The sequence below is a fragment of the Stegostoma tigrinum genome, chromosome 6, assembly GCF_030684315.1.
Source record: "Stegostoma tigrinum isolate sSteTig4 chromosome 6, sSteTig4.hap1, whole genome shotgun sequence".
Taxonomy (NCBI): domain Eukaryota; kingdom Metazoa; phylum Chordata; class Chondrichthyes; order Orectolobiformes; family Stegostomatidae; genus Stegostoma; species Stegostoma tigrinum.
The window spans coordinates 100,141,090-100,164,295 of NC_081359.1; the positions used below are offsets into that span (position 1 = coordinate 100,141,090).

Here is a 23,206-nt window from a genome sequence, read left to right on the forward strand (position 1 = left end):
GGGGTGCGGCTTGGGGTGGGAGGAAGGGATGGGTGAGAGGAAGAACAGGTTAGGGAGGCAGAGACAGGTTGGACTGGTTTTGGGATGCAGTGGGTGGGGGGGAGGAGCTGGGCTGGTTGTGTGGTGCAGTGGGGGGAGGGGATGAACTGGGCTGGTTTAGGGATGCAGTAGGGGAAGGGGAGATTTTGAAACTGGTGAAGTCCACATTGATACCATATGGCTGCAGGTTTCCCAGGCGGAATATGAGTTGCTGTTCCTGCAACCTTCGGGTGGCATCATTGTGGCACTGCAGGAGGCCCATGATGGACATGTCATCTAGAGAATGGGAGGGGGAGTGGAAATGGTTTGCGACTGGGAGGTGCAGTTGTTTGTTGCGAACTGAGCGGAGGTGTTCTGCAAAGCGGTCCCCAAGCCTCCGCTTGGTTTCCCCAATGTAGAGGTAGCCACACCGGGTACAGTGGATGCAGTATACCACATTGGCAGATGTGCAGGTGAACCTCTGCTTAATGTGGAAAGTCATCTTGGGGCCTGGGATGGGGGTGAGGGAGGAGGTGTGGGGACAAGTGTAGCATTTCCTGCGGTTGCAGGGGAAGGTGCCGGGTGTGGTGGGGTTGGAGGGCAGTGTGGAGCGAACAAGGGAGTCACGGAGAGAGTGGTCTCTCCGGAAAGCAGACAGGGGAGGGGATGGAAAAATGTCTTGGGTGGTGGGGTCGGATTGTAAATGGCGGAAGTGTCGGAGGATAATGCGTTGTATCCGGAGGTTGGTAGGGTGGTGTGTGAGAACGAGGGGGATCCTCTTGGGGCGGTTGTGGCGGGGGCGGGGTGTGAGGGATGTGTTGCGGGAAATACGGGAGACGCGATCAAGGGCGTTCTCGATCACTGTGGGGGGAAAGTTGCGGTCCTTAAAGAACTTGGACATCTGGGATGTACGGGAGTGGAATGTCTTATCGTGGGAGCAGATGCGGCGGAGGCGGAGGAATTGGGAATAGGGGATGGAATTTTTGCAGGAGGGTGGGTGGGAGGAGGTGTATTCTAGGTAGCTGTGGGAGTCGGTGGGCTTGAAATGGACATCAGTTACAAGCTGGTTGCCTGAGATGGAGACTGAGAGGTCCAGGAAGGTGAGGGATGTGCTGGAGATGGCCCAGGTGAACTGAAGGTTGGGGTGGAAGGTGTTGGTGAAGTGGATGAACTGTTCGAGCTCCTCTGGGGAGCAAGAGGCGGCGCCGATACAGTCATCAATGCACCGAAGGAAGAGGTGGGGTTTGGGGCCTGTGTAGGTGCGGAAGAGGGACTGTTCCACGTAACCTACAAAGAGGCATGCATAGCTGGGGCCCATGCAGGTGCCCATGGCCACCCCCTTAGTCTGTAGGAAGTGGGAGGAGTCAAAAGAGAAGTTGTCGAGTGTGAGGACGAGTTCAGCTAGGCGGATGAGAGTGTCGGTGGAGGGGGACTGGTCGGGCCTGCGGGACAGGAAGAAGCGGAGGGCCTTGAGGCCATCTCCATGCGGAATGCAAGTGTACAGGGACTGGACGTCCATGGTGAATATGAGGTGTTGGGGGCCAGGGAATTGGAAGTCCTGGAGGAGGTGGAGGGCGTGGGTGGTGTCACGGACGTAGGTGGGGAGTTCCTGGACCAAAGGGGAGAGAATGGAGTCCAGATAGGTGGAGATGAGCTCGGTGGGGCAGGAGCAGGCTGAGACGATGGGTCGACCAGGGCAAGCAGGTTTGTGGATTTTGGGAAGGAGGTAGAAACGGGCCGTGCGGGGTTGGGGAACAATGAGGTTGGAGGCTGTGGGTGGGAGGTCCCCTGAGGTGATGAGGTCATGAATGGTGTTGGAGATGATGGTTTGGTGCTCGGGGAGGCGGTAGGAGGTGGTGTCGGAGAGTTGGCGTCTGGCCTCGGCGATGTAGAGGTCAGTGCGCCATACTACCACTGCGCCACCCTTGTCTGCGGGTTTGATGGTGAGGTTGGGGTTGGAGCGGAGGGAGCGGATAGCTGCCCGTTCTGCGGGGGAGAGGTTGGAGTGGGTGAGAGGGGTGGAGAGGTTGAGGCAGTTAATGTCTCGACGGCAGTTGGAGATGAAGAGGTCGAGGGAGGGTAGGAGGCCTGGGGGTGGTACCTCTGTACCTGTGCTGTGTCTGAAGCTGCCGTTGACGCTCCAGAACCCACGGAGACTACCTACCTGCTGATTTAAAAACCCGCTGCTGAAGCCTGCAACTGGAATCGTATCAGAAGCGCTGCAGTCAGAGTAAAATCTTACAATTGAGGAAACATCCAGGGAACAAGTGAGAGCTCTGTGTGACCTCATGAACATCTTTTTCAGCTGCTATAACTCAGAGGAAAACTTACAAAACGATGCACCTTTAAGACAAGATAATAAAATGTGGGGCTGGATGAACACAGCAGGCCAAGCAGCATCTCAGGAGCACAAAAGCTGACGTTTCGGGCCTAGACCCTTAAGACAAGCTTGCAGCAATAATACGTAGGGACATTTCTAAACAGGGAGTGTTCAGTCAGTTTACTTTTGCAATGGGTGTGTATTCAGCTACAAGAACCTGAAAGGTAAACATTTACAATGCCTTTTGTGTGGCACATAAATTGTGAGCGGTGTGGGTCCTTGAAGGACACTGCAAAACTTTGATTTTACCATCGGAGGGCGTGCCTTCCATTTGGAACTGACTGGTTAATCAGTCACAACCAGAAACAGCCAGGAATTACATTGCATTTGTGCAACTTCCATCGAGTTTATTGTAAACAGCCGCCAGACCAAGACAATCATACCCACGAGTGAGCTTGGCACCCGATTCTGGAGTCTTTTACACTCGAAAACAGTGAAACCTCCGCCGTTTTTAGGATTTAATTCAAACTGCTTTGCAAGAGGTCCGACCCGAACATTACCTTCCCATCACCTGGGTAGGAGCGGTTGCAATCTCTGTCTATCCCACAGCTGAAAGCTTCAGAGGGATGGATCTGCTGAGGAGACCCCGGATTTTTCAGTCTCGGTGCTGAGGAGATCCAGTGAGGCTTGGTATGTTTCAAAGCGGTGAGTGAGTGATCTTTATTGGACCTGTTGGCGATGTGTGAAGGTAATCCTCAGCCAGGTGAAAGTCGGAAGGTGCCAGAATTAAGGGCGAGTGCTTTGGTAAGCGATGGGTGGAGACGGTCATGAGTAATGTTCTGGGACTGGTGATTATGCATCTTTTGAGACTAAATTTGGAGTTTGAAACTCGACTCACAAAGTGTGTCACGACAAGAAATTAACTCCGGTTAAATTTGAGATTACATTGGGTTTAGAAAGCAAAACTGTAAAGATAGCACTACATAAAAGACAGCCTGTTGTGTTATTCAGCTAGATCGTGAATCATCTTAATTCGATAAGACCAGAAAATGTAGGAGCAGATGTAGGCCATTCAGCCCAGCGAGTCCTGTTGTGCCATTCAGTGAGATCATGGCTGATCTGATAATCCTCAAAACTATTTCGAGCGCTTTTTCTCATAGCCTTGATTTCCTCACTGATAAAAATATCTGTCTCAATCTTGGATATATGTAATAACCCAATCTCAACAGCCCTCTGTGGTAAAGAATTGCAGAGATTCACTGAAAGGAAAAATAAAAAAATCCTCCTTATCTTTGTCATAAACGCCCAATTCCTTATCGTGAGAACTTCACATTGTGTATCCACCCCGTCCAGTCCCCGTAGAATCTTGTATGTTTCAGTAGGGTTGCCTTTCATTCTTCTACATACCCATGGGCACAGATTCAATCCACTCAACCTCTCCTGATAAGCCAATCTCTCCATCCCTCCATCCCTGACATTGATCCATTACCACACATCTATAATCCTTAATAATCTTGCAAAGCAAAAAAGCTATCAGTCTCAGCTTTCAGTTGGTCCCTCAGGATTAGCAGCTCCTTGAAGGAGCAATTTTCCAGAATTCCCAGATAACCCGGTGTAGAGCTGGATGAACACAGCAGGCCAAGCAGCATCAGAGGAGCAGGAAGGCTGACATTTCAGGCCTCAACCCTTCTTCAGAAATTCCATATTCCAGAATTCCATTGCTTGGCATGATGCCAACCTGCAGAGTACATCAGGACTCCTGACTTGCATTGAACAGCTCACTTGGCAAATGTAAATTGGACCTATAAATCGCAGGGCTTGCTGAATCAGTGTACTGTCGGAAGGTTGAAGTTGACCTAAGTTTTACAGGTATCTGTGTTTAGGGATGAAAGCCAAGATATCAAAATCAAAGCACAAGAGTCATCAAAATGCTGGCTAATTTGAGTGACATAGATATTGTTGCTTCCTTGCAAACAGCAGGATTTACATGCTTCACACTTATTGCAGCTTGTCTTTTGTTTGTTTGCAAGATGAGGTCATCACTCACAAGACTGGCATTATCTGCCCAACTCCAGTAACACTGGAGAAGGTGATGGTGAGGCACCATTCATCTGGTACATCTCCGGTGCTGTTGGGCAGGATGTTTCACTGTTTTAACCTAGCAACAGTAAAGGAACAGCCACTACAGTTTCTAGTCACGATGATGGTACATGACTAGGGTAGGAAATCAGTGGTTGAAGGTGGTAGTGTTCTCTGCTGTCTGTTGTCCCTCAAAAGCAAAAAGAACTGCAGATGCTGTAAATTAAAAATTACTGGAAAAGCTCAGCAGGTCTTGGCAGCATCTGTGAAGAGAAATCAGAGCTAACGTTTCAGGTCCTGTGACCCTTCCTCAGAACTGATGGTAACTAGGAAAATGCCAGCTTTTATGCTGAAAATAGGGTGGGGTAGGGGTTAAATAATAAACAATAGGTGGGGATAGGGGGTCATCCCATCCAGATTGTTACCCACTCCTTAGTCTGTGCAACTGTTCTTCTCTTACTTTGGGCTTGATATTGAAACTGCAACAATTTAGAAAAGTGGGCGGTGTTCCATCACATTCCTGACATATGTATTGTAATTGGTAGACTGACTTTGACAAGCCATGAGATGAACTACTCACCCCGGAATTCCCATCAGTAAATGCTGGCAATCAGAAACTAGCGCAGGGTTCCGAGGAAGGGTCACTGGACTCCAAACAGTAACTCTGCCTCTCCCCACATGGATGCGACCAGACCGGCCAAGTTTCTCAGCTCTTCCTGTTTGTGTTGCAGAATTCCCATCCTCTAACCTGCTTTTGTAACTACTGTACTTGTACAGCTGGCTCAATGAAGGGCTGGATTTTATGGGCTTTGGCTGAGATGGTGTCAGAAAACAAGTGGTCCACTTGTGACAATACTATTTTGTTCTTTTTATGAAAAAAGGTTGAGGCAAAGCTGAAGAGCAGTCTGCTTCAAAGTCAATAAAGTAAACAGTTTGTGAGGCCCTGCATTTTTTTTGAGTTGGAACAGCAGAAACAGCCTGGAAGCTCCGACTGAACCGTAATGTTTAGTTTTCTGCTGTTGTTGGGGCCCTGAAGCTGGATGTGGAGGTCCTTATTTTTCTCTTTGTTACGTCTAAAAGCTGGGGTTCTCTTTCCTGCTGCTAGAATTACATGTGAGACAATCTATTTTACTGAATTTGCCTTTGCCAAGGGTGTGGGATGAAACTGTATTAGAACGGTTATTAGTAGGTAGTTAATATATATTATTTTGTGAAGCAATAGAGTACAGCTCAGCTAATTCTTTTCTTTTATCCTTCCTCTGTCTGTATTTTAACTATAGTGTCTGAATAAAGTGCTTTTTTTGCATCAAGCCTGGTAGCTTGACCAATCAAATTGTATCCAGGACACAACCCTTTGCACTTAGCTACAAAATAAGAAAAAAATTAGGTTTTAGACTACCTTCTTTATATATTTGGAGTGGGCTTGGTCTGTCCCATAACAACTCAGATACACTCTCTCCATTTCAGATCATCAAATCATAGATCTTTGGAACAATTAATGAGTGATTAACCATCAGGAAGGTGTTAAAGTATTTGCTCACGACGATTGCTACTGAGAGTTGGGACTTCATATCGCAGATAGGATTAAGCACTAACAGGTAATTTGACATGACTACATATGTAAAGACCCATGCTCTCTTAATGTCTTAGTTTATTTCTTAAGGCAGGCTCAAAAAGGTTATTAGATGAAATCTAGAAATATATAGATACTGCCACCGTCACAGAATCTGCTGTTATGTACAGCCATGTTCTCAGTGGCTAGAATTTTGACCCAGTGGACATTCTGCCGAAACACTTGCCTGTTTAATACTTAAATAATGAATGGGCAATTAAAAGTTGCATTCAATTGACTTTTTAAGAAGGTCAATAGCTTGTTAATTAGTTACTTCCAAGTTACAAGCATCTCCTCAATTTGATACCAAACAAAAAAAACAAAAGAAACACAGATTCAGCAAAGAAGAAGGGTCACCAGACCCAAACCGTTAACGCGGCTTTCTCTCCACAGATGCTGCCAGACTTGGTGAGTTTTTTCAGCAATTTCAGCTTTTGCAACTGATTTGGTGATTGGGGGCTTTGTATGTGTGAAATCCTGTCTCATGAACTTGATTAAGTTTTTTTGAAGAAATGACGAAGAGGATTGATGAAGGCAGAGTAGTGGACGTTCTCTATACAGGTTTCAGCAAGGCATTCAACAAGATTCCACAGGGTAGACTGGTTACCAAGGTTAGTTGACATAGAATCCAGAAAGAGCTAGCCATTTGGATACAAATTAGCTTGAAAACAGGAGACAGCGGGTGATGGTGGAAGGTTGGTTTTCACACTGGAGGCCTGTGACCAGAGGTGCGCCGCAAGGATCGGGTGCTGGGTCCACTGTGTTTTTGTAATTAATATGAATGTTTTGAATTTGAATATGGGAGCAATGGTTAGTAAATTTGCAGGTGACACCAAAATTGCTGGTGGAGATGGCAAAGAAGTTTATCTCTGTGTACAATGAGACCTTGATCGGATGGGCCGATCGACCAAGGAGTGACAAGTGGAGTCTAGTTTGGCTTAATGTGAGGTGTTGCATTTTGGTAAGGCAAATTAGGGCAGGACTTATACAGCTAATGGTATTGTCTGGGAAGTGTTGCCAAGCAAAGAGACCTTGGGATGCAGGTTTACCCTTCCTTGAAGGTGGAGCCACCGTTAGAGAAGTAAGAAGGCATTTGGTACTTGCCTTTATGGGTCAGTGCATTGAGTATAGGAATTGGGAGGTCATGTTGCAGCTGTACAGGGCACTGGTTAGCCACTTTTGGAATAATGTGTTCAATTCTCGTCTCCCTGCTATAGGAAGGATGTTGTGAAACTTGAAAGTGTTCAGAAAAGATTTAAAAGAAGGTTGCTAGAGTTTGAGGGTTTAAGCTATTGGGAGACGCTGAATAAGCTGGGGCTATTTTCCCTGGAATGTCAGAGGTTGAGTGGCACTTTATGGAGGTTTATAAAACCATGAGAGGCATAGAAAGAGTGAATAGCCAAAGTTTTTCTTTCGCCAGTGTAGGGAAGTCCAAAACTTGATATAAAGGGCACAGGTTTAAGGTGAGAGGGGAAAGATTTAAAAGGGACATAAGAAGCAACTTTTTCACACAGAGAGTGGTGTGTGTATGGAATGAGCTGCCAGAGGGAGTGATAGAGGTTGGTACAAATACAAAATTTAAAATGCATCTGGATAGGTTTCGAGGGATTTGGGCCAAATGCTGGCGAATGAGTCTAGATTAATTTAGGATATCTGGTCGGCATGGACAAGTTGGACTGAATGTGTCCATCTGTGACTCCTGACCTTCCATACTATCAGAGACTGGCATGATAATGCGTCAGAGATAGTAGGAACTGCAGATGCTGGAGAATCTGAGATAACAAGGTATAGAGCTGGATGAACAAAACAGGCCAAGCGGCATCAGAAGAGCAGGAAGACTGATGTTTCGGGCCTAGACCCTTCTTCAGAAAAAGGGTCTAAGCCTGAAACGGCAGCTTTCCTGCTCCTCTGATGCTGCTTGGCCTGCTGTGTCCATCCAGCCCTACACCTTGTTATCTCTAGGCATGATAATGCTGTTGTTTTTGATCTGACATCATCACAATATTTCACACACTTGTCATCACAGTGTGCAAGGGGAATGGGAAGATGGGTGTATGGTTTGTGGGAATAAACTCTATCCTTGTTTCTGCTCAGTGGTGACTATTTAGAATGCTTTTAGTGCTAAATGGACCACTTGCGTTAATACTAAAGAGCCCTGATTCGCTTCTCTCTTACTGGAGGTGCTTATTGCCTACCTCTTGGGTGAAGTGAACATTACTTATCTGTTAGCAGCAAAGTCCAGTCTCACGCAAATGAACACTGATTACTTCAGTGTCTGAGGTGATGCAAGTGGTGATGAACATTGTGCAAACATCATGACACATTCCCACTTCTCTCCTTATAATGGACGGAAGGCCTATATGAGATAATTGTACAATCAAAGATTACAGAATTTTACAGTATAGAAGGAGACCAGCTATAAACTACCCAGTTTATCATTTGAGTAAAAATCCTTGGACTCTCTCCAGGATTATAACATCCTGCCTTAAATAAGGTGCCCAGAACTGAACACAATACTCGAAATGCGGCCTGCCTAATGACTCGTAGAGGTGTAGCATTAGTCCCTGAGTTTGAATCCTGCCCTGGTAGACGGTGGAGTTTGAATTCAATAAAAATCTGGAATTAAGAGTTTAATGATGATTGTGAAACCATTGTCAATTGTTGGGGAAAGCCCATCTGGTCCGCTGATGTTCTTTGGGGAAGGAAACTGTCATCCATGCCCGGTCTTACATATATGTGACTCCAGACTCACAGAAATGTGTTCGACGTTAACTGCCCTCTGGGCAAATAGAGATGGACAAGAAATGCTGGCCTGGATATTGATGCCATCATCCTGTGATTGAATTTTAAAAATATATGTTTTAGTTTGGAAGCTTTGAATGCAGGAATGTTTGGAGAAAAATCTTCAAGTTGTTAGAAGTGGGAAGATTTGGCTATCGAAATTAGGAAATGTTTGTGCTGTAACAGTGAACATTGAAAAGGATTGTAACGTTGTCTTGACAGTCCAAAGAAAAGATACTGGGAAGAGCCAGGTAAATAAAAATGTAAGGAGGTGAGATAGGAGTTTAATTTCTATGGAATTGAATATCTGTTAAAGGACAATGTTGGGGAACCTTTAAAAACCGAAAGAACTGCGGATGCTGTAAATCAGGATCAAAAACAAAGTTGCTGGAAAAGCTCAGCAGAGCTGGCAGCATCTGTGAAGGAGAAAACAGTTAACGTTTTGAGTCAGGTGAACCTTCCTCGAGTCACCGAATCCGAAACGTTATCTGTTTTTTCTTTTACAAATGCTGCCAGACCTGCAGAGCTTTTCCAGCAACTTTCTTTTTGTTGGGGAACCTTTTGTTTGGTTGCTTGAGTTAATTTTTTTTTCTAACTGTAGGATGTACTTTGTTTGTTTTCTTCCTTTTGTGCAATAAACGTGTCTTCTGTTAAAGACCATCTGCAGACTCACATGAACATGTTTTCAGTGACCAACTATTGCAAAAATTGAACATTTGGTCTATCAAGTCAGGTTTCATTCTCGGATTGCATTTGTAAAGTTTTACCATCAGCTGGGATCCAAATAGGAGCTTGTCTCACCATTCAGTGTAATCATAGCTGATAACCCAAATCTGTATCCTGTTCCAATTTTCTCCCTGTACCCCTTGATTCTTTTAGCCTACGATTTATATCTGTGTCTAACGCCTTCTTGAAAACATTCAATATTTTGGCCTCAACCACTTTCGGTGGTAGAGAATGCTGAAGACCCACCACTCTCTGGGTGAAGAAATTTGTCCTCATCTCAGTCCTAAGTGGCCTACTGTGTGGATTCCTGTATCCTTAAACTGTGACCCCTGATTCGGGACCACACAGTCATTAGGGACATCTTTCCTGTATTTACCCTGTATGGTCCTGTTAGAATTTTAGAGGTTACTATGAGATTCCACCAAAATTCCCCCCAGCGCCCCCCATTCTTCTAAACCTAACCACTATACCTCTGTGATAATGGGAACTGCAGATGCTGGAGAATTCCAAGATAATAAAATGTGAGGCTGGATGAACACAGCAGGCCAAGCAGCATCTCCTAGCAGTGCTCCTGAGATGCTGCTTCGCCTGCTGTGTTCATCCAGCCTCACATTTTATTATCACTATACCTCTGTGTTCTGAATACTGAAGCTGTCGGATTAGTTTTAGAGAAATGTTTACTTGGACAGCAACTGCCAACAGCTGAAGATTAAATCCTGATAAGGGTTATACTATTCTTATCATGCTGTGTCTCAAACCAAACACTTGATGACACAGGACGTTATGTCACCATGCAGTTCCTATTTTGTAACAAGATCTTGCACTGCTCTGGATGACTTGCATGCTGTTTATGTTTTCTCATTGGCTTGCTCTTCAGGGAGCCATCATGGATGTGATGGGCCGAACTGCTTCCTTCTGTGCACTAATAACCCAACACAAAGTTGTCACCTGCCAGGTGTCTGGGCCACTGAATTCTTGGGGATAGATATGGGATTAGAACGAGCTGATATTATACCTTCACTCCACCCTGAACTTTGTCTCAATTTCTAAGGTCAGGGACCTGATCATGTTTCATTACCAGTGACATTAAAGAGAGTGTGGGATGTTGTTGGATAGAGAGTGCATCTCATTATGGCATCTTGCCATAACCAAGTGTAAATAGACAAATGCTTAAAAGATCATTTAAATAGGATTTGACCAGCTTGCTTGCCAAATCCTCCAACTGAGTATTAGAGAATTAAAATGTGGCAATTTCACTCCTTCATGATGTTGTTCTGCACTTTTGAAGTATGGTAAATAATAGAAGTGTACCAGATAATCTGTTGTTTTAAAAAAAAGATCCTCAGTTGAGGATTAAATATTAGCCAGGACACTGAAATAGTAACAGACAATCTTTCAAGCCCATCTAAGACGGCACATGGTCCTTGGCAATGTGAAACTCACATCCCCAACGGGGCAGCAATCTCTCATTTTTGCACTTGAATATCAGACTAGATTCTGCTGCAGACTCATGCATTGGATTCTAAGCCCACAACCTCCAGACTTAGAGAGTAAAAAGCAGGCACTGGAATGAGAGAAGCATCTTGCTAGGGTTAGAATCCTCTATGCAGTAATGGCAGAGAAATGTGAGAAAAGGATTTGAAGGAAGTATTTGGATATTTTGAAATCAGTTCTTGGTGACACTAATGACAGCTCAAAACTGATTTTGTAGCAATTGAACATGGAGCAGGATCAGCCATTGGCTCTTCGAACCTGTTCCACCATTCATTGTTAATGGCTGATCTGATTGTTTTCTCGACTTCACATTCCCACCCAGCCACATAACACTCATCTCTTGTTGATTAAAATCTATCTACATTGAATACCATTAATGGCCAGATTCCATTGCTTTCTGCAAGTGAGAATTCCAAACAGTCCTGACCCTCCAGCAGGAGACATTTGTTCTCATTTGTGTCTTAAATGGGAGACTCCTTAAGTGTCCCCTGTTTCTAGCTTTTCCTACAAGTGAACGATGATCTCAGCATCTACACTGCCAAGCACCAACAGAATCTAGTATGTTTCTAGAATCTAGAATCAAATAATCATACAGCATGGAAACAGACCATTCGGTCCAACTTGCCCACACCCATCATGTTCCCAAACTAAACTAATCTCCACTTGCTCGCATTTGGCCCAGAACCCTCCAGACCTTTCCTATTCACATAGATATTCAAATGTCATTTAAATGTTCTAACTGTACCTGTATTTATCATTTCATCTGGCAGTTTATTTCACATACAAACTAGCCTCCGTGTAAAGAACTTATCCTTCATGTCCTTTTTGAAACTTTACCCTCTCACCTTAAAAGTATGTCCCCTAGTTTTGAACTCCCCACCCTAGGAAAAATACTTTTTTTCACATCCTTTGTGATAGATTCTAGCATTTTCCTTACACCTGATATTCGGCTGTCAGGTCTCTGGGAATTTGGAATTATGGGGAAAAGGTACCCTAGGAAAATACCTTATCTATGCCCCTCATGATTTTATAAATTTTTATAAGATCACCCCTCAATTTCCTACAACCCAGTGAAAAAGGTCCTAGTCTATCCAGCCTATTTTTATAACTCAGACCCTCCATTTCTGACAACATCCTGGTAAATCTTTTCTGAATCCTCTCCAATTTAATAATGTCCTTCCTATAGAAGGGCAACAAAAAATGCACACGTTACTCCTGAAGAGGCCTTGCCATCATCCTGTATAACCTCAACATGACATTTTAACTCCTGTATGAAGGCAAGCGTGCTAAATGCTTTCTTAACGATCCTGTCTATGTCACGCAAATTTCGAGGAGTTGTGTACCTGAGCCCCTAGGTCACTCTGTTCTTGAACACTACCTAGGGCCCGACCTTTAATTGTATAAGCCCTGCCCCTGTTCCCATTCTTCTAAACTTCAACGAGTATAGGCCCAATCTATTCAAGCATTCCTCATAAGATAACCAGCTCTGTCCAGGATTCAGCATGGATGAACCTTTCCTTGCTCGTACTTCCTTGCCATTACCTTAACTATATGCACAGCCGTAGGTCAGTTTTCATCAATGCCATATACAGTTGCAGTAAAACTTGCTGATTTTAATAAAACATCTCATTCGCAAAAAAGGCTAAAAATTCATTTGCCTTCTGAGCTACATGTCGTCAATGCATTCTAACTTCTTATAACTCATGTACAAGAATACCTAAATTAAGCAGTCAGTAGCAAGACCAGGACAACATTCAGACTTGGCCAGTAATATACCTGCTACACAAGTGCTGAGCAATTACCACCTCCAGCGGGAGAAAATCTAACCAGAAGGCTGTGAGATATAGGAGCAGAAATAGGCCATCTGTCCATTGGGTCTGCTAAACCATTCAATGGGATCATGGCTGATCTGATCATACTCAACTCCACTTTCGTACCTTTTCCCCATAACTCCTGATTCCCAGAGACCTGTCAGCCGAACATCCGGTGTAAGGAAAATGCTGGAATCTATCACAGAGGATGTGAAAAATGGACACTTAGATTGAAAGAAAATTTGATTGCATGTAGCTAGCATGGATTTTTAAATTCAATATTATGTTTAACAAACTTTTGTTCATAACGAAATTAATAAAGGAGAGTCAATTGATGTAGTATACTTGAATTTTCAGAAGGCTTTTGATAAAGTCCCCACATGGGTTTGGTTTGCAAAATTGTAGCACATGGTACAGTAGGTAAGGGATTAAGGCTTAGCTAGCAGTTAGAAAACAGAAGGTTGGAAAAAACGAGTTATACTTGGAATGGCAAATCGTGAATACTGCAGGAATCAGTACATGGACCACAGCTATTCCCTACATATATCAACTACTTGGATGTGGAGACCAGATGTAATATTTGTAAATTTATAGGTGATACACAGCTAGACAGAAGCATCTGCTGTGAGAAAGATGTAAAATGTTTCTGGAAGGATTTGGACAGGGTTCGTGAACAGACAGGAGCATGACAGATGGGATATGATATAGAAAAATGTGAGATTATCCACTTTGGCAGGAAGAACAGATGTGCAGAGTATCTCCTAAATTGTGAGAAATTGGAAACTGTCGATGTACAAAGCAATCAAGGTGTCCTTATCAGTAAGCCATTGAAGGCTTACATGCAAGTTCAGCTAGCAGATAGGAAGGTTAATGGAATGCTGGTCTTTATTGCAAGGCATTGCTTCATTAGATCACACCCAGCATGCGGTTTTGGTCTCCTTATCTCTGGGAAGATATTATTGCCAGAGAGGAAGGACAATGAAGGATCATGAGGACTTTTTTTCCCAGGATGGCGGGATGGTCCTATGAGGATATTTAGGTAAATTAGGCCTGTGCTCTTGAGAGTTGCAGACTAAAAAATGATCTAATTGAAACGTAAAAAAAATTTAGAGATAGGCAGTTTCATTTCAGGTTAGAAGTTCCCTCTGGTTTAGGAGTCCGTTTTAAAAATAAGGGATTGCCATTTAGGACCAAAATAAGGAATTTTGTTTAGCTCAGAAGATTGTGAATCTTTGGAATTTTGTATCCAGTAGACTGTACAAGCTCAGTCTGAGCATATTGACAAAAAGATTTTTATTTTGATTACCAACAGCATAAAGTGTAATGGAATAATGTGGGTAAAAATAATTGAAGTGTTCAATTAGACATGGTCTGTTAAATGGCAGGGCAAAGTTGATGCGAATGGATTACTGCTGTTTCTGCGTTCCCATTGGTCTTGTTTGCACAACTCTTAAACCAACAACTTTTAGCTTTGCAACAATGTTGAAATTTTCATTTGGCCTTTTTTAAATAAGCCTTTTAATCCTTTAGTTACAGTTACAGATTTCTGCTATCCTTTGTGACAAGGACAGTGTTTCCTAACATTACCCTTGAGTGGCCTCACCCTAATTGTAGGATTATTTACATGGGAAATGAAAACTAAAAGAACCGCGGATGCTGTAAGTTAAGAACAAAATCAAAGTTGCTGGAAAAGCTCAGCAGGTCTGGCAGCATCTGTGAAGGAGAAGAGAGAGTTAACATTTTGGGTCCTCAGAACCAGGTCACCAGACCCGAAACACTAACTCTGTTTTTTACCTTCACAGATGCTGTCAGACCTGCTGAGCTTTTCCAGCAACTTTGTTTATATTCCTTATTTACATGGGACATGGTTTGCTAAGGTGGTTAATATTATACAATGGATCCTCACCACTGCTTATATTGTTGTATGAGTTAGCTGGACACGTGGCCAATAGAGGTTGCTGCTACCATCCTTGAGGATGGGAACTGCAGGATTTCTTTTGTCTAACATACTGGAGGTAAACCACAAGATAGTCTAATGCGAAGTAATAAAATGTGAGGCTGGATGAACACAGCAGGTGAAGCAGCATCTCAGGAGCACAAAAGCTGACGTTTCGGGCCTAGACCCTTCATCAGAGAGGGGGATGGGGTGAGGGTTCTGGAATAAATAGGGAGAGAGGGGGAGGCGGACCGAAGATGGAGAGTAAAGAAGATAGGTGGAGAGAGTATAGGTGGGGAGGTAGGGAGGGGATAGGTCAGTCCAGGGAAGACGGACAGGTCAAGGAGGTGGGATGAGGTTAGTAGGTAGATGGGGGTGCGGCTTGGGGTGGGAGGAAGGGATGGGTGAGAGGAAGAACCAGTTAGGGAGGCAGAGACAGGTTGGACTGGTTTTGGGATGCAGTGGGTGGGGGGGAAGAGCTGGGCTGATTGCGTGATGCAGTGGGGGGAGGGGACGAACTGGGCTGGTTTTGGGATGCGGTAGGGGAAGGGGAGATTTTGAAGCTGGTGAAGTCCACATTGATACCATATGGCTGCAGGGTTCCCAAGCGGAATATGAGTTGCTGTTCCTGCAACCTTTGGGTGGCATCATTGTGGCAGTGCAGGAGGCCCAGGATGGACATGTCATCTAAAGAATGGGAGGGGGAGTTGAAATGGTTCGCGACTGGGAGGTGCAGTTGTTTGTTGCGAACCGAGCGGAGGTGTTCTGCAAAGTGGTCCCCAAGCCTCCGCTTGGTTTCCCCAATGTAGAGGAAGCCACACCGGGTACAATAGATACAATAAACCACATTGGCAGATGTGCAGGTGAACCTCTGCTTAATATGGAAAGTCATCTTGGGGCCTGGGATAGGGGTGAGGGAGGTGGTGTGGGGGCAAGTGTAGCACTTCCTGCGGTTGCAGGGGAAGCAGGAAAGTCATTTTGGGGCCTGGGATAGGGGTGAGGGAGGAGGTGTGGGGGCAAGTGTAGCACTTCCTGCGGTTGCAGGGGAAGCTCTCTGATGAAGGGTCTAGGCCTGAAACGTCAGCTTTTGTGCTCCCGAGATGCTGCTTGGCCTGCTGTGTTCATCCAGCTTCACACTTCATTATCTTGGATTCTCCAGAATCTGCAGTTCCCATTATCTCTAGTCTAATGCGAAGGTGCTTTTGTCTTAAACATGATGTAGTTTTGGCAAGCAGCTACAAGTTACATTAGTATCACTGACGTTATGGAATTCTGAGGAAATCTAGATGATAGGCCTATGCCTTTTGAGATCCAAACTTGTTCTCTTGCTCAAGCCTGAATTGCAACATCTGATTGGGACGAGCTAAATGCATTTCTTAGCGTTAACCATTTCAGAACCAAATACTGCTTTTAAAAAAAAACAACCAAGGAACAATATTCATCCAGAAATGAACGGTGGACAGTTATTCACAGCCCGCTTCTGGATTTGCGCTATCACTGACTCATGCCATGAGGAACTTCATGGATAAATAACTCGGAATGTTGGAAATGTCCAGTCTTACAGATTCTGCCGGCAGTGGGGTCAGGGGCAGTGTTAAAATTTCTTCAAATTGTTTTTATCAGCATTAATCCCTTCAGTGGAAATTTAGGAGACAATGCATACTCAATCCCCAGCAAGGAAATCCCTCACTTTCTGTAAAAGAGTGTGGACTGTGAATGCAATGGTATTATACAGATGTATTTGGGTAACTGGTAGCTGGAGAATGTTTGCCCAGTGGAATCGGTGAGCTGCCACTGTGATTGGAATCCTTACAGATAGTTAGTCGATTAGGAGAATGGGGCATGGGGGTGGGGCTGGGGTTCATCTGCTGGGGTAGGACCTGCATAAAAGCAACCTGCAGCAACTTAAAGGGAAGGAGCATTTGGCGACATTGTGAAGCAGGAGGAATGTCCAATTTAACCAAAACACCCAGATACTCAGTAGTTTAAGCGTTCAGATGCCAAATCAGCAAATGGAAGAGTGTGTGAGGGATGCCTGACTGAGTTAGTCAGATTGAATCGTAGAAGGTAACAGAGCTTACAAATGCCATAAGCATCAGCTGAAGCACAGAAAAAAAATTACAGTACCGCTCACATGGCCTGCCAAACTAAGGTGTCCTGTCTCTGTTAATCTTGGCACAGTTCTGCAAAGCTTCACTTTAACTCCTCACTTCCCTCACCAATCCAAAGTTTACCCTGGATCAATTCATTACATTTCCTCACCTTCCCATCCTCAAACTGGTTGCTCCCTAAACTAATGGCTCGCTTTTTGGCTCACCATACTGCTTCCTTTTGACATGTGCACCATGTTAAATTGCCCCAAGCCTTTCGAAAATCCCTTAACAGGAAAGGTTTTAACCGACCTTCCCTGTCTTTGGCAAACAAGAAGGTTGTATAAAAACCGAAATAACTGTGGATGCTGGAAATCAGAAACTAAAACAAGAGTTGCTGGAAGAGCTCAGCAAGTCTGGCAGCATCTGTGGAGAGAAATCAGAGTTAATGTTTCGAGTCCAGTGACACTTCCTCAGAACGGGGAAGAAGGTTGGACACTTCAAGGATTTTATTCTTAGTCAAACTCATTCCCAAAAAATGCTAAATAGATTCAGTAATATAGGGCCCGTTGTATATTGTTATGGGGAGGACATTAAGACGGGATGATTACATATTAACTGTCATGCACAGAAGGCATCAGCAAGCCAGCATCCATAAAATAAATTGTGATCAGAGATAATGGGAACTGCAGATCCTGGAAAATCCGAGATAACAAAGTGTGAGGCTGGATGAACACAGCAGGCCAAGCAGCATCTTAGGGGCACAAAAGCTGACGTTTCAGGCCTAGACCCTTTTCTGATGAAGGGTCTAGGCCTGAAATGTCAGCTTTTGTGCCCCTAAGATGCTGCTTGGCCTGGTGTGTTCATCCAGCCCCACACTTTGTTATCACCATAAAATAGAGGACAGCTTAGATGTAAGGTCAATATATACAATAAATTTTACAGTAATAACGGTTGAAGATCAATTCCTGATAAGAATTGTGTCACCTTCACGCAAGTTTGTCTCAAATGGAACAGTTGATTTCACAATGATTGATTGCGATATGCATTTCCCTTTATCACAGTTTTTAAAATTATTCCATGGGAGACAAACATCCTTGACTAAGCCAATACCTGTTTGACAACGTGAACTGTCCGTGAGGAGATGCTGGTGAGTTACCATCTTGTATGGCTTCAGCCAGCAAACTCTCTCACCCTGCGGTTGGGAAGATAGTTTCAGGCTTATTATGACAGTGAAGGAATGACAATATGGTCCCAAGTCAGGGTAGTGTGTGGTTTGGAGGGGAATTTGTGAGTGGTGATTTACAATGTATCTTAATTGCTTCTTTTTCTTAGGATTTTGTACTTTGACATAACATGTTATAGGCAGCAGAGACCCGCATTAAGGATGAGCAGGAAAATAATGCTATAACTCAGACTAGAGAAGTAGGCTGGCAATCAACTCCCACGACAAGGGGATTAACATCTATTCGGGTTATACAGGAACGTCGAGTTAAGGTTAAAATCAGGGCAGCTGCGATCACGTTGAATCTTGGAGCAAACTTGAAGGGTGAAGTGGATTCTTGATCCCTATCTATGTGTTAGCATGAAAGGAGTCTGAACTGAGTTTCCTAATGGCAAAGTTCAACTGTTACCCTTAGCTCTTTTGCAGATCAGTTAAATTCTATGCCCTCTCATTCTTGTTCCTTTTTATGAATGAGAACATTTTTTTCCTATCTATTCAATCCAGCTCACTCATGATTTTGGAAACCTTTATCAGGTGTTCTCTTAGCCTTCTCTTTTCTCTCCAAGGAGAATAGTCCCAACTTCTTCAATCTATCTTCATAACTGAAGTTCTCAATACCTGGAACCATTCTTAGAAATTGCTTTCCCAGTTTCACTATCCTTCCTAAAATGTGGCAGTCATAACTGCGTGTGAAAAAGGCAAGAGAGGTTCCCAAAGGTGACTCACACAAAATGTTTTAAAAATCCGGTGTTAAAACATTTGCCCACCATTGAGAAACTGAGTTCTTGTTTCCTATCCTTGTAAGCACAATTTGCCATTTTCATGGTCCAGCATATCCCCCATTCAACCATTACCATCAAGCTAGGGGCTCAAGCCCAGTTCAACGAACTGTGCTGGAGAGCCTGGCAGGAGCAGGACCACATGTACCGACAAATGAGGTGTCAACCTGGTGAAGTCGCCAAACAGCATAAGCGGCAAGTGATAGACAGACCTAAGTGATTCCACAAGCAATGGATCAGACCTAGACTCTGCAGCCTTGCCACATACCACCGTGATTGTTGGTGAGCAATTAATAACTCACTGGAGGTCAAGGTTCCACAAATATCCCCATCCTCATTGATGGAAGAGCCCAGCACGTCAGTGCAAAAGATAAAGCTGAAGCATTCGCAGCAATCTTCAGGCAGGAGTGCCGAGTGGATGGCCCCTCTCAGCCTCCTCCAGTGGTCCCCAGCATTACAGATATCAGTCCTCAGCCAATTCAACTCTCTCCAAGTGATATCAAGGAGTAGTTGGAGGCATGAGATAATGTAAATGTTGTGGACCCTAACAACATTCTGGCAATAGCACTGAAGACTTGTGCCCCAGAGCTTGCTGCTCCCCTAGCCAAGCTGTTCCAGTACAGCTAAAGCACTGGCATCTACCCAACGATGTGGAAAATTGCCCAGGTATGTCATGTATATCGAAAACAGGAAATATCCAACCCTGCCCCTACTCTCGATCATCAGTGAAATAATGAGAGGAGTCATCAATAGTACTACCAAGCAGCACCTGCTCAGTAATAATCTGCTCAGTGATGCCCAGTTTGGCATCTGTCAGGGCTATTCAGCGCCCAGCCTCATTATAGCCTTGATTCAAACATCAGGAAAAGAGCTGAATTCTAGATATGAAGTGAGAGTTACAGCCCTTGTGTCATTGTGGCCAGATTTGACAAGTGTCGCATCAAGGAACTCTAGCAAAACTGGAATTGAGGGTATTGGGAGCAAATTTTCTGCTGGTTAGTGTCATTCCTGTTGCAGACGAAGATGGTCATGATTGTGGAAGGTCAATCATCTCAGTTCTAGTACATCTCTGCAGGAATTCCTCAGGGTCGTGTCCTAGACCCAACTATCTTCAGTTGCTTCATCAATGACCTTCCTTCTTCATTAGGGCAGAAGTGCAGATGTTTGCTGATACTTGTGCAATATTCAACACCATTTGCAACACCTCAGACACTGAAACAGTCCATGTTCAAATGCCACAAGACCTGGACAATATCCAGGCTTGGCCTGACAAGCAGCAGGTAATACTCGTGTCACACAAATGCCAGGCAATAACCATCACCAATAAATACTCTACTCACTGCCCCTTGATAATCAATGGTATAACCATCACTGAACCCTCCAATATTAACATCCTGGTGTTATCTTCCAAATCCACGACCACTTCCATCTAGAAGGACAAAGGCAGCAGATAAATGGGAATACCATCATCTGCAAATTCCCATCCAAGCTACTCCCCTTCTGGCTAGGAAATATATCACCATTCTGCTTGCTGGGGCAAAATCCTGGAATCCCTCTCTCAGGGCATTGTGGGTCAACTTCAAGCACATGAACTACAGCCTTCAAAAAACCAACTCACCACCACCTGCTGAACTAGGAATGGCCAATAAATGCAGACCAGCCAGCAACACCCATGTCCCATGAGTGAATTTTTAAAAAATCCCCCACCTCTGCTTTTAAAAGCTTTGGGTGGGCCCAGGAAATTCCGCAATTTTTTTTTGATGAGACATCAAACTGATGCCCCACCTAATTCTCTGGACAATGTAAAATAGCCCATGACACTCTTTTGAAAATGAACAGGGGAACTCTCCCTGATGCTCTGTCAAATATTTATTCCTCAACCAACATCAAGAAAGTGCATAATCTGGTCATTGAGGAGCAGTGTGTTTATTGACTGTGCCTTCTGCCTGACAGTAAAAACTGTACTTACAACATTAAAGGGCTCTGAGATTTCTGTTGGCTGTGATGTAAACACTGTATAAGTAGAATCCTCAACTCTTCAAAGCCTTTGCACCTCTCCTAATTTTGCCTCCTGCGCATCTTTGATTTGTTTTTCATGCTCCCCAAAGTGTCTATGTTCAGTAGTGGGGGTTTCCCATGCTCGAATCCCTTCAGGAAACTGCACTCACCTCTCTCTGTCCTTCCTTCAGAACCTAACCTGTCTTCAGATACTCACCTGTTCTCTATTCCTGGTGGCCCTCCAGCCCTCAGAACATCCCATCAAGACCCATTCCCTAAACTCACCTAATTTACACATCCCTGAACACTGTGGACATTTTAGCATAGCCAGTCTACCTAGACTGCACATCCTTGGGCTGTGGGAGAATGTACAAATTCCACATAAACAGTTGCCTGAGGGTGGAATCGAACTCCAGTTCCTGGCACTGTGAGGCAGCAGTGCTAACCACTGAGCCACTGTACCACTCACCAAACAGTGTCAATCTTGCTTGACAACTCTACCACAATACACCTTGTGATGTTTTACAATGTTAGAAGCACAAATATTAACTGCAGGCCCCGGTGTGTTTCATCAGGTAAGTGTTGTAAATATTGAGATCATTGCTAACTATACGCCCTATTATACAGCAATACACCACAAAGTCTTATGAAACTTCCCTTACTGCATCAAACAAAGCAATTTTGTGGTTGAATAAATCTGCTGTATCTCTTGTTTCATGCTCTACCTACTCCCACAGGTTTACCAGTAATGTACTGGCAGGGTGTTTGCTGTGAGTCAGTAAGCTATTAAGTACATTTTGTTTTTCACCTTGTTATATGAATTTTTTTTCGTGGAATTCACTTGTCATCAGCAGAGCATGACTTTCAAAATTTAAATCCTTTGGTTCACTCAGAATCACAAAACACCAGCAAGTGTTCCCATTAGATCTGTGTTTGGGATCCAACGAGTAAGTATCAGATCTTGCAGAGCATTAATCGTACTGCTCTTCTCTCTCTCTCTTCCTGAAACATGAATATTCATTTGATCTTGTTCCTGTTAACTGGTGAGCTCAGATGACTTCTTAATTATGTGGCGGGATTGAACTTCACTGGACCTTAAGAGTACTTCATTGAAAACCCTGAAAATTTGTGTTTATGTTGTTCATTTTTCTGAAATAGTCCGCTATTGGCATCTCTATTATTTATGTAAGTATTTTTATACTGATACTTTGTTACTATTTATGATATTGACGTTGATACTTCTGCTGTTTATCTCGTGTTAATTGTTTTTAAAAAATTCTCGTTAGCATTTCTGATTCCTATATTAATATTGACATTTTTCTGTTAATATGGATTTATAGAGACTTAATTCTTTTCAAGCAAAATAAAAGCTGATAGAAAAATTGATGGCTTAGTCAGCCTAGGAATTCAGCCCAACAAAAATTGCTATTGACTTAGTGTTTAACTTACCTGTTCTTTGCATCAATGGAAATCTCAACTCTGTGCACAAACAGGTAGGAGAAACTGTTACAGAGATAGCAGGAACTGCAGATGCAGAAACACTGCCACAGGGTTAGGGTTAGGGTCCGGATCCTGCTCCTTTTGATGCTGCTTGGCCTGCTGTGTTCATCCAGCTCTGTACCTTGTTATCTCAGGAGAAACTGTTAGCTCACCTTTCATTGCCTGAACATACCTGTGATTAGCTCAAGGGTAGGGATTAACCTGTGCCCCCACAATGGGTATACAGGCTGAGGGGTGCCATCGACTTGGGTTAGAAGTGGGATGAGGTGTTTGTAAACTTCCTGCTTCACTTCTCCCTTTTGGTTAATGGCATTTTGAGGGATGACGCAGAAGTTACCCCACTCAGACGTGGGAGATAGCAAGGCAGGGAAGTTTCAAAGGGAAGAGTAAGCGACTTTTTAAGAATTTTTTTATAAGCTTTTTTGTGGATCTTGCAGTCTTTTGATTCCTGTTTGAGGATGTTCTTATAGGACAATGCCACACTCAGAGCAAGATATAATAAAAATCAAAACATCTAAATTGTGAATTTGCAGGAGAACTTCAAACTCTGATGTGTTTCCAACTCTCTCTCTCTTTCCCTCTCAACATCTCAAAGTCTCCCAAGCAGGTATATGAATTAGAAACAACAATAGGCCACTCAGCCCATCAAACCTGCTTCGTCATTCAACGAACCATGCCTGATCTGATTATTCCATATTCCATCCTATTCACAATATCCTTTCACATGCTTTCTTATCATGAATCTATTTACCTTTGCCTTTAAAAATATCCAAGCACTCTGCTCCAGCGCTTTCTGAGTAAAAGAATTCTAAAGTTGCATGGTTTTCTGTGAGGGGA

The 23,206-nt window shown here is 43.8% G+C and overlaps 1 protein-coding gene across 8 annotated transcripts in view; it reads left to right on the forward strand.

Annotated features, from left to right (window-relative positions):
- Positions 1–2,682: 2,682 nt before the first annotated feature.
- LOC125453481 (interleukin-13 receptor subunit alpha-2-like) overlaps positions 2,683–23,206 on the forward strand; it is a 69,248-nt gene continuing 48,724 nt past the window's right edge. For 3 of the 8 annotated variants that reach the window (XM_048533145.2, XM_048533151.2, XM_048533146.2), the window contains exon 1: positions 2,683–3,043. In XM_048533145.2, the coding sequence (XP_048389102.1) occupies positions 3,031–3,043 (13 nt within the window). In that variant the 5' untranslated portion in view covers positions 2,683–3,030. Of the gene's footprint in view, positions 3,044–5,884; positions 6,016–17,931; positions 18,018–21,724; positions 21,817–23,206 lie in introns of those variants that run through there. The other 5 variants (XM_048533152.2, XM_048533148.2, XM_048533149.2 and 2 more) reach the window with 4 other exon arrangements.